This window comes from Megascapheus bottae, chromosome 18 (genome assembly GCF_031878675.1).
Source record: "Megascapheus bottae isolate mThoBot1 chromosome 18, mThoBot2.hap1, whole genome shotgun sequence".
NCBI classification, from domain to species: Eukaryota; Metazoa; Chordata; class Mammalia; order Rodentia; family Geomyidae; genus Megascapheus; species Megascapheus bottae.
The window spans coordinates 6,956,452-6,972,872 of NC_143526.1; the positions used below are offsets into that span (position 1 = coordinate 6,956,452).

General features: G+C 44.2%; 1 protein-coding gene across 1 annotated transcript in view; it reads left to right on the forward strand.

Moving 5' to 3' along the window:
- Window positions 1-4,035, forward strand: part of Trim71 (tripartite motif containing 71) — a 65,024-nt gene extending 60,989 nt beyond the window's left edge. Inside the window, exon 4 of the mRNA XM_090352748.1 lies at window positions 1,887-4,035. Within this exon, the coding sequence (XP_090208874.1) occupies window positions 1,887-3,338 (1,452 nt within the window). The 3' untranslated portion in view covers window positions 3,339-4,035. The remainder of the gene's footprint in view (window positions 1-1,886) is intronic.
- Window positions 4,036-16,421: the final 12,386 nt, after the last annotated feature.

Consider the following 16,421-nt stretch of genomic DNA (forward strand, 5'->3'; position numbering starts at 1 on the left):
CAAGAATCATGTTTTCTACTGGTTGTTCGAGTTTAATGCCTGGCACCATATATGTGCTTTGCTAGACAACGTTAATCTTCATTTCTCTTTAATTCCTTACAGTGATTGTCAGTATATTAACTACTAAAAATAACAACTTCGACAGATGCTACTGGCTGAGATCTGAGGATCATGGTTTGAAGCCAGCCCAGACAGTATATTCTTGAGACTCTTACCTCTTATTAACCACCAGAAAACTGGAAGTGGGGCTGTGGCTCAAAGTGGTAAGAGCTCCAGCCTTGAATAGTAAAATTTTGGAACAGCACCCAGGCTCTGAGTTCAAGCCCTATATCTGATATGATTCACTAATTACTTCCATTGTGCCCCATTTATTTGCCCTTTCATTATCTGCACCTATGGGAGATGGGTTCCAGAAATTCTTCTCAGGATGTTCAAAACACTGTGTTCCAGACTTCCATATAATGTAATATTTAGGTGTTGCCTATGTGTCTCCTCCCATGTAGTTTATCAGATAAATCTATTCATAGTTACTACTGTATTATCTAGAGATTAGACAAAAGCCTCTATATTTTGTCTAGGCATAATGGTGTTTTCCAAATATTTCCTAACCACAGATGGTAGAGTCTATGACCATAGAACTTGCAGGTCCCAAGTGCCAAATCAAATATCTGTTATAACTTGGGTATGAGGTGGAAATCTGGAAACAGCCTCTTCATCACCTGAGTACTTTTATTTCCTACAAAGTAAGACATTTCTTCCATAGCCATAAGATTGTCTAAATTAGTACCTATACCTAGTACAAGATTGTCTAAATTAGTACCTATACCTAGTACAGAGGTATAGGTATTATACCTCAGTACAGAGTCAGTAGTTTATTCCAGTAGTTTATTTGTTTGAGGGAAAGTATCAGCACTAGGTGAACTCTGGGCCTGGATGTTGTCTCTTAGTTTTTCACTGAAGGCTGATACTCTACTACTTGAGTAACAGCTCCATTTGCTGCTTTTTGGTGGTTAATTGGAAATGAGAATCTCATGGACTTTCCTGCCAGGATTGGCCTTGAACCTCAACCCTCAGATCTCAGAGGCATTGTACCTTTGTGTTCTTCCCCTAAGTGTATCTTCCTTCAGACTTACAGTATGTGAATGCCTAGAGTCTTGTATAATTTATTATGTCCTGGTGTGTCTTAGCTCCCTGTCTTGTGCATCCTTCCTGTGTTTTTTGGAGGGGCAGGGTGGGAGTTAGGAGTACTATTTTGGAACTCTTTTTGCTCAAGGCTAGTGCTTTACTGCTTTGAGCCACACCCCCATTTCTGGTTTTCTGGTGGTTAATTGAAAGTCTCATAGACTTTCCTACTGGGGCTTTGGACTGTGGTCCTCAGAACTCAGCCCTCTGAGTGACTGCTTTTATGGACTTGAACCACCAGTACCTGGTTTCTTCCAGTTTTATTGTTTTTTTGTTTTGTTTCTCCACCCCCACCCCCCCCCCCAAGTCCTGAGCCTTGGACTCAGGGCCTTAACACTATCCTTGGGCTTTCTCAAGGCTAGAACTCTACCACTTGAGCCATAACACTACTTCTGGCTTTATTTATTTATTATTTTTTTCTATATATGTGGTACCGAGAAATCAAACTCAGGTCTTGGTGCATGCTAGACAAGCACTCTACCACTAGGCCAAACTCCCAGCCCACTTCCAGTGTTTTTAATAGCCGGGGGTGGGGTGCAGGAGGGGGTCTGGAATGAAAGGTGTCAGTTTTAAAACTTGCTGTTCTTTCAGACATGCTTTGTGGGTCCTCAGTGTCTCAGTATGGGGCTTTCTGGTTGTATGTATGCATGGATAGATTTTGGCACTGTGGTCCTAAGTCCGTGTTCTCTCAATTTTTTGTCCAGGTAGAGAAGATCCGCCAGGTGAAGGTCAAGTCTCTGTACTTGCAGGTGGAGAAACTGCGGCAAAACCTCAACAAGCTAGAAAGCACCATCAGTGCCGTCCAGCAGGTCCTGGAGGAAGGTCGGGCCCTGGATGTCCTGCTGGCCCGAGATAGGATGCTGGCCCAGGTGCAGGAGCTGAAGACTCTGCGGAGCCTTCTGCAGCCTCAGGAAGATGATCGGGTCATGTTCACGCCCCCTGACCAGACACTGTACCTTGCCATCAAGTCCTTTGGCTTTGTCAGCAGTGGGGCCTTCGCCCCACTCACTAAGGCTACTGGTGATGGCCTCAAGCGGGCGCTCCAGGGTAAGGTGGCCTCGTTCACTGTCATTGGTTATGACCACGATGGTGAGCCACGCCTCTCAGGAGGTGACCTAATGTCAGCTGTGGTCCTGGGCCCTGACGGCAATCTGTTTGGAGCAGAGGTGAGTGATCAGCAGAACGGGACATACTTGGTGAGCTACCGGCCCCAGCTCGAGGGTGAGCACCTGGTGTCCGTGACCCTGTGCAACCAGCATATTGAGAACAGCCCCTTCAAGGTAGTGGTCAAGTCTGGCCGCAGCTATGTAGGCATCGGGCTGCCGGGCCTGACCTTTGGCAGCGAGGGTGACAGTGATGGCAAACTCTGCCGCCCGTGGGGTGTGAGTGTAGACAAGGAGGGCTACATCATCGTGGCTGACCGTAGCAATAACCGCATCCAGGTGTTCAAGCCTTGCGGCTCCTTCCACCACAAATTTGGCACCCTGGGCTCCCGGCCTGGGCAGTTTGACCGACCGGCTGGGGTGGCCTGTGATGCTTCACGCAGGATTGTGGTGGCCGATAAGGACAATCATCGCATCCAGATCTTCACCTTTGAGGGACAGTTCCTCCTCAAGTTTGGTGAGAAAGGAACCAAAAACGGGCAGTTCAACTACCCTTGGGATGTGGCAGTGAATTCTGAGGGCAAGATCCTCGTGTCAGATACTCGGAACCACCGCATCCAGCTGTTCGGGCCTGATGGGGTTTTCCTGAACAAGTATGGCTTCGAGGGGGCCCTCTGGAAACACTTTGACTCCCCACGGGGTGTGGCCTTCAACCACGAAGGTCACTTGGTGGTCACCGACTTCAACAACCACCGCCTCCTGGTCATTCACCCCGACTGCCAATCGGCACGCTTCCTGGGCTCAGAGGGTACCGGCAATGGGCAGTTCTTGCGCCCACAAGGTGTGGCCGTGGACCAGGAGGGGCGTATCATTGTGGCTGATTCCAGAAACCACCGTGTGCAGATGTTTGAAGCTAATGGTAGCTTCTTGTGCAAGTTTGGTGCTCAAGGCAGCGGCTTTGGGCAGATGGACCGTCCATCTGGCATTGCAGTCACTCCCGATGGCATGATTGTCGTGGTGGACTTTGGCAACAATCGAATCCTCATCTTCTAATCGCATCTTCTGGGTTTCTGTGTTTGGGTCGTGTGTGTGTGTGTGTGTGTGTGTGTGTCTCCGTTTGAATTTCAAAGAAGAAGCAGTCTCAGGGATTCTTTTTTTTTTTTTTTCCTTTTTTTAAAGAGAACAAGAAAAATACAACATTACTTAAGTCCTACCTCATCTTTATTTTTTTACAGATGAATGTACTTACCTTTTGTGCAGGGATTGAGCCTGTGAAGTGATAATTCTATCTACCTCATATATCTTTGCATGTCCTTTTTCTAGCAGGCCCTCTTCCTCCTCCGTGATGCTCACATTCCCTCTTCCCCGCGTGGGCAAGATGCACACAAGCCTGGCAGTGATGGCACTGGATGTGGATGGAGGGTGCATTCTGTATAGTGAGCCAAGAAAACACAGAAACTACTAAAGACAGAAACGTGAGATTTGCGTTCATAGAGCATTTGTGTTCTCGAGAATTCTATTCCTGTGGGGTTAGATGGTGATGTGTGGTTTGATCTTTTTGGAAGATTGTCTATTTTTTTTTTCCTTTCTTTATTTTTAAATGCTGCAACAAAAGGCTTTCCTGTTCTTAACATCTTCCCTCAGTCTTTTCTTATCCTAAGGAGAGGTGGCTGTGGCTTGCTAGCCAAGAAAAGCAGACCATTTATATTTTAGGGTGTTTAAGTTTTATTTCTTGTGAGGGAGGAGTGTGTGTGTGTGTATGTATGTGTGTGTGTGTGCGCGTGCACGCGGGTGTTTGTATTTGTATTTTAAAGCCATCTTGCACCCCAGTAGTGAAGCTGGAAATGGAAATGACATACTACATCCCAAGGAAGGTCCTCTCCCCCCTCCCCCCCCGGCCTCCTCCCCAGACATTAAAAGAGATAGATGTAGCTCAGGACTCTTGATTAAAAGTATTCTTGAAAGTGTTCTTATCTTGTTGGATATGAAGAGTTAGGTGGAAGGAAGAAAACTCACGTTGGAGAGAGGGTTTTCAGACATGGACTGACTTCCTTGCTGCAAAAGCAAGTAGAGGGTACTCATGATGCAAGCCCCTGCCCCTGCCCCCCACTCAAGGGGCTGACTGAACTATTCAGGAGAAGCCTGGCTGCACTTGACCCTGGAGTGAATGTACTGCAGTGCTAGGAATTTCTCTAAGAAGAGTCAATAGGTTAAGGAATAAACTTTTTGTTTTAAAAGCACAATTTTTTTTCCTGCTTTGGAAGTTCAGGGAAATAGAATATTTGAACCTCAAGTTAGTGGGAACAGCCTGTTCCTACACCCTCTGCTCGGGTCACCTTCACAGGATCCTGTACCTGAGTTGTGTTGTACCTCATGGTTAACATGAAGCTCTCCACCCCCTACCCAAGGCTTTGAATGTAAAGGATTTGTGAACTCAAATCATCCCAACCTGAAATATAGGACATTGTAACTTTGTTTCAACCTCTTACTCGGTACCAAAGAATGGAAAACATGTAAGCCAGAATTCTACCTCACAACTGGGGGGCGGGGAGGGGGGGAGGTGGCATTTGTCACTTTACAAGATTAGTTTACTGTAAACTGAACTTGGGTACAAACTTTGTGCTTCTAAGTATTGTCTGTTTTAGAACCCAGCGTGGGTCCTGCATTATTACCCTCATGTACCAAAATAAGAGCAGATGCTGGAGTAGCAGTCCCCAGGGAAACAGATGCGCCTGCACTCCAGTAGCGTGCCAGGGAGACCTCTTGCTTGAAACCATCAAATTACTTATCTGCCCCATCTTTTGGGTATTTAGTTTACCAGTTTGATCTATCTTGTTTCTTGCTTTAGCTATGTAAGTTTTGAGAGTTTCTTCCCTTTGTGAGTGACCAGAATGGAACAGGGAACAACTCAGCCCACAAAAGGGAACTGTATGCAACCAGCGATCCAAGAACTGCTTCCTGGTTCCTGGGTAGAGGCTCACAGCATCTTGTTTGATAAGTAGCACCTTTTCTTTTAGAATCTTAAATTCCAGTTCCCAATCTCCTCCTTCCCCCTCCCCCATTTTTAAATTTAATTAAGACTTTTTTTTTTTTTTTTTGCCTCTATGTTCCAAGTTCTTTGGTAAGGAGTGGAGTAACTTAGAGGTGATTTTCCTCCTCTTCCTCCTCACCGGCCAGCAAGTCACTCTTAAATACCAGACAGCTGTCTTTCCATGCTTCTATGTTTTTTGTTTTAAGTAAAGAAATGGGCCTAGATTTAAAAATAAATACATAAATATTCTCAGAATCATAGGTTTGATTATGGCTGGGCAAACTTTAAGTTGATTTCTGCCACATTGTCTGTTCTTTCATTCATTTTCTTTGCAGGGTCATCTCCCTCCCTCTTTTCCTTCCTAACCCCTCCCCCCCATTGTGGGGGTATACTATTAAGTGAATGGGAAATTTTATTGGTAAACGGGGGGGGGGGGGGACCTTTAAAAAAAGAAAACCTCAAGTTTTGCTGTGTAAAGTTTGGTTTTATAAGCCAGGGTTTCACCTCTGTGGCTGAATTGATGTGGTCACGACTTAAATCAGTAGAGGGACCAGTGTATATGCTGGCTTAGAGGGGTTATGTCACTGAGGGATGCTGCCTCTGTGTCCTCGGAGGTGGGGCTCCCCTTACCTTTTTTTTTTTGCACCCAGAAGGGTGAGTGACTACCATCTGAGAAACATTAGTCACATTTGGGAAACTTGTTTTTAAAGCAAGTAGCTCTTTGTAGTTGCCCGCCATTGACTTCTGGCCCCTAGGGATTGGTGCTAAGCACTTTGGAGAGTGTTTATTGGTATAAGATGGAATGTTCCCAATCAAAGTAAGATTATAAAGGCCAAAGTTTGGTGCTCTCTAGTGTGAGGCTGGTCTAATACCTGCATTCAGATGCGTTACCCCTACCCGTAGTGAGGTGGGTAAGAATTGGGTCAAAGAGGATTGATTATCTTTAACTTGATGCAGAGCTGAAAATGTTTCTAGAGAGTAAATGATGATTGCGTGGTGGTTTCCCATTTAGAACTAGTGGTCTGGTGGCAGAGGTGTGTGTTCAAGAGGTGGCTTATAAAGATTTAGCTATTGAAATGTTAAATCTAAATGGTTCATAGGTATAACTTGTTGGTTGGCACCTACTTAACATTTCAAAAGAGTGGTCTTTAAAAACGGGGAAATGAAAGGTGGGTTTCTTGGTACAGTTTGGAGCCATCTGGTCTCCACCTATGCTTTGTGGAGGCTGCGAGAAGATCCCCGAGCAAGCTGGGCCCACTGGGCTGAACCCAAGTGCACTACTAACTCCTCAATCAATGCCCTTGTAAGTTTAACTTATTTGGGAAACATAGAAGGGTACCCTAAACAGATTCTCAGTTATGTGTTGGGCCAAAGAAGTTGCCAGAACGAAGACACTTTGTGATGGAGCTTTTGAGAGAGTAACTTGAGGTAAGCTAGCCTCAGTCTGTTTTAAGCCAAAGCTTAACTATTCCAGGAGAGAAATCTTTTAGGCTTGAAGCAGCAGAATCCTGTTTGTTTTATGTGTTGTTTTCCTAGTTGGAAGATTCTAGAATTGCTGTGTTCTGGTAGATAGTGAAAGATATGCCAAAGTTTTAGGCTTTCTTCTCCCTCTCTCCCTCTCCCTCTCCTTCTCCCTCCCTCTCCCTCTCCCTCTCCCTCTCCCTCTCCCTCTCCCTCTCCCTCTCCTTCCCTCTCCCTCTCCTTCCCCCTCTCTCTCTCTCTCTCTCTCTCTCTCTCTCTCTCTCTCCCTCCCTCCCTCCCTCCCTCCCTCCCTCCCTCCCTCCCTTCCCCCTCCCCCACCTCTCGTTTTGTTTTGTTTTGTTTTTTAATCCAGTGGTGCCAAAAAGTACTTAGGGTATTTATTTAGGACCTCCCTCTTACTGAGTTTTCAACAGTCTGGGGCTGTATAAAAGTCACACTCACACACGGTGATTGCAAAGAGGCCTGCAGCTTTCTTGGGCTTCTCTTGTTGGCTTCCTGTGGGCCAGGGCACTGGCACAGCACTCCCATTCACACTTGACTGCCTTTGTTTGGTTTCTACCTCACTTGTGGTGAAAGTCTTTATCTACCTCACTTTAGCAAAAACAGCTTGAAAAGAATTGTTATAATCTAGTGGGAAGCAGACAGAAGTGGGAAGCTATCTCTAGACCTAGACTGGATCTTCTCATCAAGGTGGACCTGATTTCTCTCAGGAGAAAGGATTGACCTTTAAAAAGACATGTCAGAGAAATGCAAGTAGTTCTTACCAATTTTGGGCTCCCCTCTGCCTCTCCTCAATAAAATTATATGTACCTCTAATCTACCACATTTTTCAGTATTATGAAACTACTGGTTAATTTGACCCATTGGAGGATATAACTGCAAATAATATGGACCTTTAGGTCTCTTTCTCTTCAAGAGAAAAATATTTTATCTGTATTTGAATGTCTACAGATAGAACTTTTTAAAGGAAAACCCTAGAGGTTGAGTTGGAACATCAGGTATTTGAAGGAAATGAGGCCCTTTGACTTCAAGATTGTACTGACAGCCTTCTGGACTCAGCTGTTCCCACCACAGTGACTGGTGAAAGATGTGTTGTTGCTCTTTTGTTTTGATTTCTTTTTCTACCAAAGGTAACATTAACGGGTTGTTTCCCTCCCCCCTCCCTTTGTTCTTATTCTTTGTTTGTTAAATACTTGATAAATTAGAAGAAGCACATTATCAGGATATACTGTACTGACCCTCTTCCTGTCTTCTTCCTTGGTAAAATGATGGATGTGATTGGATGAGAGGGTCTGAAGATCACTGTTATAGTCCTCCGATTTTGGGTTTATGACTGTCATGGTTGAAGAAATATACCTCAATGATGTCTATTTTAAAAACTGATCTTACGGGTTAAAAAGCCAGCCTGGTGAGATGTTCTCCATCTCCATTTAACCAGTAATGGTTTTAAAAGTGTTGTGTTCCACACGGTCTTAGACCTCTTTTAAAGATTGTATTAACTTCCAGCTCAGGTAGTGTTTTTCTTAGGGCTATCTCAGCACACTGGCAGAATGGTGGCATGTGTAGTGACGTGTTTACTTTGTTGAAATCATCAGTTCTGGAATAGTTCTTTCTAGCAGTCTATGTAGTTCTCTTTCTTCAAAGGAAGATGTTTCTCATTTATTGGAATTTGTTGTTTTTAGAGTCATAAGAAAACTTTTTTTCCCCCTTTTCCCCTAACGTCAATGCAGACGCGGGTGGGTGGGTAAAAGGGATGTTGAGCATGTTCCATGTAGTTGGGGGGTGGGAGGGAGGGAGGGTTGTTTGTATTTTTTTTTCCATTTTAATGAATCTTGCTTAATACTGTCCATTAGCTCTCATGCCTGGTCAGCAAAAAATGCTTTAAGTGTAGACTGTATGCCTCTGTTTTTGTTTTTAAAGAGAATAAATGCAGAAGTTTGGTGACATGTCACAAAGGCATGTTGCCTGGTATTAGACCGATCAAACCTCTGATTTTCTGTTATTTCTCCAAGGCAAATCAATAAGATTATGTGCCACCAGAATACCTGGTGGGCTGCAGGAAGCTCACTACCAGCCCAATTGGGCTGCCACTGCATACCATTCCCGTGTGAATGGGCACTGCTTTGGCATTGTGGTCCCCACATTCCTGGGGATGGAGGGAAGATTTTCCCAAACCTTTTTGGCAGAAGTGGGTTCCTGTTATTTGTACACCATCCCTGACCCATCCTGTTTTGTTTTGACTTTTAAACCTTATATGTTAGTATTGCAGGCCGCAGGCATGACAGGCAATGAACAGGTGAAGAACCAATGGAAAAGTGTTTAAACTCCTGTGTTTGCTAACAGGCTTCTGAATGTATCGCTGTGGTCCACAGAGAGGGCTGGACAAGGTGGCAAGGAGATGTTGTATCAGCTACCACAGCCTTAAAACAAAGTTGGTGTCTCTTTGGACTTTAAAAATGTTCCTATGCAGCTTATTTTATTTTTGTTGAATCAAATAAACAAGAGGGTTTTTCCATGGATTTCATGTGTCTGTGTGATCTTTAATCCAGGGTAAAGATGTGTGTCATTCTGATTGGAGGGAATGTTAAAAGAGCGTGGATATTGTTTAAGAGAGGCTAGAATTAGGCCCTAGGGGACTGCCTTCTGTCCCAAAGAAGCTGGGTGGCAGATGTCTCTTCAGAGATACCAGTGCTGTCTTTCCTCCTCGCCTCTAGTGGGTTCCGATCTTACATCCTTTGCCTGGGGGAGGGAGCTAAGGAACCATTTATGGGCTCTACTTTGGCCCTGGTGCAAGTGATCCTCTCTGTTACACTTGGCTTTCCTCAGGTGGTATGGGTGACTGAGACGTAGATGGATTAAAAAACACATTGTAGGGGCTGGGAATTTGGCCTAGTGGTAGAGTGCTTGCCTAGCATGCATGAAACTCTGGGTTTGATTCCTTGGTACCACATACTCAAAAAAAGCCAGAAGTAGTTCTGTGGCTTAAGTGGAGAGCACTAGCCTTGAGAAAGCTCAAGGAGAGTCCTCAGGCCCCGAATTTAAGCCCCCAGGCCTGGCAAAAACAAAAAAACCTTATTATTGGTTTTTGGCTGAATGATCACAGCTGTATATGTGTCTGGGTGTATGTGTGTATCTGTGTGTCTGAGCCAGTAAGTACTATATCCTCCCCTCTCCCCACCCCCAACACACACATGTTGATACTCTTTTTCAGATACAGTCTCACATTTTTGCTCAAGTCAGTATGGACTATTGTCCTTCCAGTTTCCATGGATCTTCATCTTCTGAGGAGCTGGGGAAGCAAATGTGTGCATTACCAGTTCCGCTTGTTGGTTGAGATGAGGTCTCACTAACTTTTTTTTCCTTCCATTTTTTTTTTTATTGTAACTAATAGAAAGGTTACGTTATAGTCACCACAAACATTGATACCCCTTGTTATGTTTTTGTCCTCATTTACTTCCCCACCCCCTCCCTTCATCTTGTTTTCCCCCCTTCCCTATCCTATTTCAAGTAAACACATATACAATGTACCAGAAAACAAGGTAAGATACTGTAACAATATGAGATAATCATAAACTTTTTGCTTGGTATGACCTTGAATCTCTATCCTTTTCTTATCTATACCTTAAGAGGGGCTGGTATTATATGCATGTGCTACTGCACCCAGCTTTTATTAGAATTAAATTTGATCAAGCTTGACATACTTATCAAATCATGATAGCCTCAGGTTTGACCTTGCAAGTAGGAAATCACTCACTCACCTAGTTCCACTTAGGTTGCTGAGGTTTTCCTCTGTTCAGTTTCCCTTTCCTAACATGGTTAAGAGTTCACAGTTCTCTGGGTGTAGAGCATCCATCCATCCCTGCACAGGCAGCTCCTGCTCTCTCACCGGTGTTGGCATTGAACATTTAAAAAGTGGTTTGTAGCTGGGCACCTGTGGCCCATGCCTGCCATTGTAACTACTCACGACTCTGAGATCTGCATAGAAAAAGCCAGAAGTGGCACGGTGGCTCAAGTGGCAGCGTGCTAGCCTTGAGTAAAAACTGTCCAAGGACAGTGCCTAGGCCCTGAGTTCAAGCCCCAGGACTGAAAGAGCTTGAGGCCCTGAATTTAAGCTGCAATTTTGACACAAAAATGAAGGATCATGCAGGATCAGTATGTGTTATACAGGTAAACCTTGGGGTTATAAATAAGTAGACACTTGACTTTATATACCTGAAACTGAAATAGGGATATTGGGTCTAAGTAACATGGTCTTGTTCTCACTGTCATCCTTTCTGGGTTGTAGGGGCTTTCCACCCAGCAGCTCTAGAAAGCCTAGAGGTGAGAAAGGCCATCCTTTGAATTGCAGATGTCATACTGTTTTAGCCCCAAGCAAAGCTTTGTTACAAGAATGCTCACCCAGGTATGTCAGTGGCTCACACCCATAATCCTAACTGCCCAGGAGGTTGAGATCTGAGAATTGCTGTTCAAAGCCAGCCCAAGCACAAAAGTCCAGGAGACTCTTCTCTCCAATTAACCACCAGAAAACAGAAGTGGCACTGTGGTTCAAAGCGGTAGAGTAGCTAGCCTTGAGCTGAAGAGCAAAGAATGCTCACCCTTGGTTGTTCTCTATAGTTTGATTTGCTCGCTCCTGTTTCCCTGTATGGAAGGTTTTGCTCACCAATGAATATTTCCTTACATAGTGTGCTTTTGCTTTTGCCTTAGTGCTTTGTGCAAGCTACTTTATGGGCTGCAGGTCTGTCTCTCGGTCTCTGTCTCCATCTTTCCCTTCTTCCCTTTCCCTTTCTCCCTCCCTCCTTCCAGTTGCTTGAATTCAGGGCTTAGACACTGTCCTTGAGCTTCTTTTGCTCGAGGTTAGCACTCTACCACTTGAGCCACAACACCACTTGTAGCTTTTTCTGTTTATATGCTACTGAGGAATGGAACCAAGGATTTCATGTTTGCTAATAAGCAAGCACTCTACCACTAAGCCACATTCCTATCCCAGAGGGCTGCAGGTTTTTGAGATAGGAATCCACCTGCAGTGGCCAGCTTTCTAATAGATTCCCAGTTCAGCCTCTCAAAGTGTGGCTTTTCTGGTTCTCACAATTGAATTCCCATACAACAAAATGAAATGGGGGAGCGAGTACAGTGTGGATCTCTTGATAGCAGCTTTGGGAAGGAGGTTTTGAGAGTAACTGCAGTGGAGTCCAACATATTCTGGGGTTGGACAGCGATAATGGCGTCAGCCTGGTTGAATATCCTTGAAATCTGAACTTGGCACTTACTTTACTACCTAGTACTTTCACAGTACTAGGACTTGAATTAAGACCTCATGGTTGATAGGCAAGCACGCTTCCACTTGAACAGTGCCCCCAGCCCTCAACTTTTTGTTTATTGTGATGATCTTTATGGTATATGAGTTACCTTAATAGGAAAGGCACAGGAAGAAAAAAAATTGATCATCCTACCACATCAAAAATTTATGTTGAAAGTAAAGTTTGATTTCCTATACTGGTCCCCTTGGGGCAAGTTTGACCAGCAGGTTGTAAGTGGCAGTATTTTATTGCGAACATGAATCCCATGTCCAAAATCTCATCAGCTTTTGCCTAGGCAAGTGCCTGGCCCAGAGCTACAGCCAATCAACCAAGAGTGAGGACGCTGTGGGCCAGCAGCACAGACGCTACTCTGGGAAAGGTCACCTGTGGAAGTAGTGGAAGAAAGGGAATATGGAGACCACACATCAAGATTATCAAAGGCTCATGCCTATCTCCTGGCTGTTTTTTACATGGCTGATAAAGGCAATGTGACAGTGGGATTCTGATGGCTCATGCTCTGTAAATCCTGCCAGCTAAGGCTGAGATCTAAGGATCGTAGTTCAATTCTAGTCCAGGTAGGAAAGTCCATAAGATTTTTTTTTGTGGGGAGGGGGGCTCAGTCGTGGGTCTTGAACTCTGGGCCTGGGTGCTATTCCTAAGCTCTTCAGCTCAAAGTTAACACTACCAATTGAGCCACAGCACCACTTCTGGTTTCCTGGTAGTTAATTGGAGATAAGAGTCTCAGACTTTTGTGGCCAGGCTGGCTTTGAACCACAATCTTCAGATCTCAGCCTCCTGAGTAGCTGAGATTATAGGTGTGAACCACTTGGCCAGCCCATGAGACTTACCTTCAATTAGCCACCAGAAAACTGGAAGGGGCACTGTGGCTCAAAATGGTAGAGCTCTAACCTTGAGCAAAAGAACTTAGGAACAGGGACTGGGAGTTTGGCCTAGTGGTTAAAGTGCTTGCCTAGCATGCATGAAGACCCGGGTTCGATTCCTCGGTACCACATACATAGAAAAAAGCCGGAAGTGGTGCTGAGGCTCAAGTGGTAGAGCTCTAGCCTTGAGAAAGTCCAAGGACAGTGCTCAGGCCCTGATCTCAAGCCCAGGACTGGCAAAAAAAAAAAAGAACTTAGGAACATTGCCAAGGCTGTCTTGAGTTTAAGCCCCACAAACCAACCAAAAAGTATTATCAAAGGCTTCTTAAGTTTGCCATACAGTAAAACTCTAATCTGGGGGCCTAAGGCTCGTTCTTGCTGAGGAAGGCTGAGATCTGCGAATCATGGTTTAAAGCCAGCCCAGGTAGGAAATTCTGAGAGAATCATCTGCAGTAAACTACTGAGTAAATGGAAATGGCACTATGTTTCAAGTAGTAGAGGGTTAGCCTTGAGCACAAATTGGTTTAGGGACAGCATACAGGCTCCGAGTTCATGCTCCAGGACTGGCAAAACATTTCCCAAGTGAAATTTTATTTATCTTGTTTGCTAGTCCTAGGGCATGAGCTTAGGGCCTGAGTGTTGTCTCTGAGCCTGTCTGTATGGCCTGGCCCATCAGTGCCAGCGTTTCTGTCTCATAAGCTATGAAAGTTTTTATATCCCCCTCATATGAAGCTTAAGACATGGATGTTTGGAAACATAATCATACATTTGAAAAAAATGTATATATTGGGCCTGGGAGTTTGGCCTAGTGGTAGAGTGCTTGCCTAAAATGCACGAAGACCTAGGTTCGGTTCCTGGGCACCACATACACAGAAAAAGCCGGAAGTGGTGCTGTGGCTCAAGTAGTAGAGCGCTAGCCTTGAGGAAAGTCCAAGGACACTGCTCAGTCCTGAGTCTAAGCTCCAGGACTGGCAAAAAAAAAAAAAGAATATGAGAGGAGGGGGCACTGTTCCTGAGTTTCTTTTGTTCAAGGCTAGTACTCTACCACTTGAATCACAGTACCACTGCCAGCTTTTCTAATGTGGTACTAAAGAATTAATCCCAATGCCTCATGCGTATTAGACAAGCACTCTACCACTAAGCCACAATCCCAGCCCATTTGAATTTTTTTTTTTTTGCCAGTCCTGGGCCTTGAACTCAGAGTGTGGGCAGTGTCCTTAGATTTTTCTCTACTACTTGAGCCACACTACCATTTCTAGCCTTTTCTGTGTATGTGGTACTGAGGAATCAAACCTAGAGCTTCTTGCATGCAAGGCAAGCACTCTACCTTGCATGCAAGGCCATGCTCCTGGCCCCCCATTTGAAATATTAACTCAGTTTAGTTTTCTTTTACTTTGCCCTACTTAATCCTCTTTTTTTTTTTCTTTTTTTTTTTTTTTTTTTTTTTTTGGCCAGTCTTGGGCTTGGGCTCAGGGCCTGAGCTTGGACTTTCTCAAGGCTAGAGCTCTACCACTTGAGCCTCAGCACCACTTTCAGCCTTTTTCTATGTATGTGGTACCGAGGAATCGAACCCGGGTTTTCATGCATGCTAGGCAAGCACTCTACCACTAGGCAAAACTCCCAGCCCTCTTTATTTTCTTATTGTCATACATGCGTACAAAATATTTCAACTAGACCCTCGGCCTCATTCAACTCCCTCCATTAGCCCTTTTCTCTCTAGCTGGTAGCTGCCCCGCTCATAACCTATTTTTATTTTATTTTCCTTCAGTATGCATTAACTGTACAAGGGCTTTCACAATGGTGACTTGCGAGTGCATATATTACAGTTTCTTCAGATTAACATTATCTGTTTTCCCCCTCTGTATTCTCTAAAAATAACATACATTGTATACATATAATACTAGCACATGCGAGGTTGAAGCAGGTGGCTTATAGCCAAGACTACCAAAGGAGAATTAGCCACCCTTGCGCCCTTTATTTCCTATTGAACTGTTGCTTTTTCAGTGTTATTTTATCTTTTACTCATTACTGAAGTCTTTGTCTTATTTCAGATAAACTGATTTGTGAAAGAGCTTTTTCACTATGTGTCACATTGTTCCAGGTGTGAAAGGTATAGTAGTGGTTAAAGAAGCAAAGGTCTTAAACTAATAGGACTTAAATTTTATAGGTTTGATAGCACAGATTCCCTAGAAAAGATCTCAAGGCTGCCTCCCTACCCCTACACTGGGACTCAGCTTGAAAATTGCTATGGTAGAGAAATGACATCTATTCTGCAGGGGGCAGCAGGCACTACAGCAGTATCCAGTTTACATTCCATTGCCTAGAAACTGATTTCACCATAAAGGCAAAAATTGCCTTTAAAGCTCAAAGATAATTTCCTTCTGGAAAGTATTTTAAAGTATACCAGAGAATTCCATAGAACAAATGTTACTTTAGCTTTGTATCCATGTTACCAAGCTGTATTCCTCAAAGCAGTCTCTTATTCTCTGGAAGGGGGTAAGGAAAAGCAGAAGGTAATAAGTATGTTATTCCAAGGAAAACATTAGATTGTGCAAGGCCTGAAATGGTGGAATCACCTGGTATATTTAATACACGTTTGTGGGTTGGGATGTAGCTCCATGGCAAAGCGCTTGCCTAGCAAGTGCAACCTCCTGGGTTCGATCCCCAATACCAAAAAAGAAAAGACAAAAAAATTAATACACAGTTGTAAAAAAAATGACAGGAAAATAAAACAGGCTTGGCTGGGAGGAAGAAAGGGAAACAAAAAGGGTGAATTAAGAATGAATATGAGGGCCGGGAGTTTGGCCTAGTGGTTAAAGTGCTTGCCTAGCATGCACGAAGGACCCGGGTTCAATTCCTTGGTACCACATACATAGAAAAAAAAAGCCAGAAGTGGTGCTGAGGCTCAAGTGGTAGAGCTCTAGCCTTGAGAAAGTCCAAGGACAGTGCTCAGGCCCTGAGCTCAAGCCCAGGACTGGCAAAAAACAAACAAAAGAACGAGTATGATTGAAGTCATTTTCTGTATGCAAATAGAAAGTAGCCAAAATTGTTTTAAGAAGAGGAACTGGAATAGGGGAGAGAGAGGATGATGCTGATTGTAATAAAACTGGTTCCGTGTACTGAAATGTTAGAAATTCCTCTTGCACAAGTAACATGCTAATTTTTTAAAAAAGGCAAACTATGGTCCAGGCATAGGTGGCTCACACTGTTAGTCCTAGTTGCTCAGGAGACCGAGATCTGTAGATTGATATTTGAAGCCAAGCCAGGCAAGAAGGTCAAAGATTTTTATCTACAATTAACTGCCATAAAAGCTGGAAGTGAGGTCTGGTGCGGTGGCTCACGCCTGTAATCCTAGCTGCTCAGGAGGCTGAGATCTGAGGATCAAGGTTCAAAGCCAGCCCAGCATGAAAGTCCATGAGACTCTTATCTCCAATTAGCCATCAGA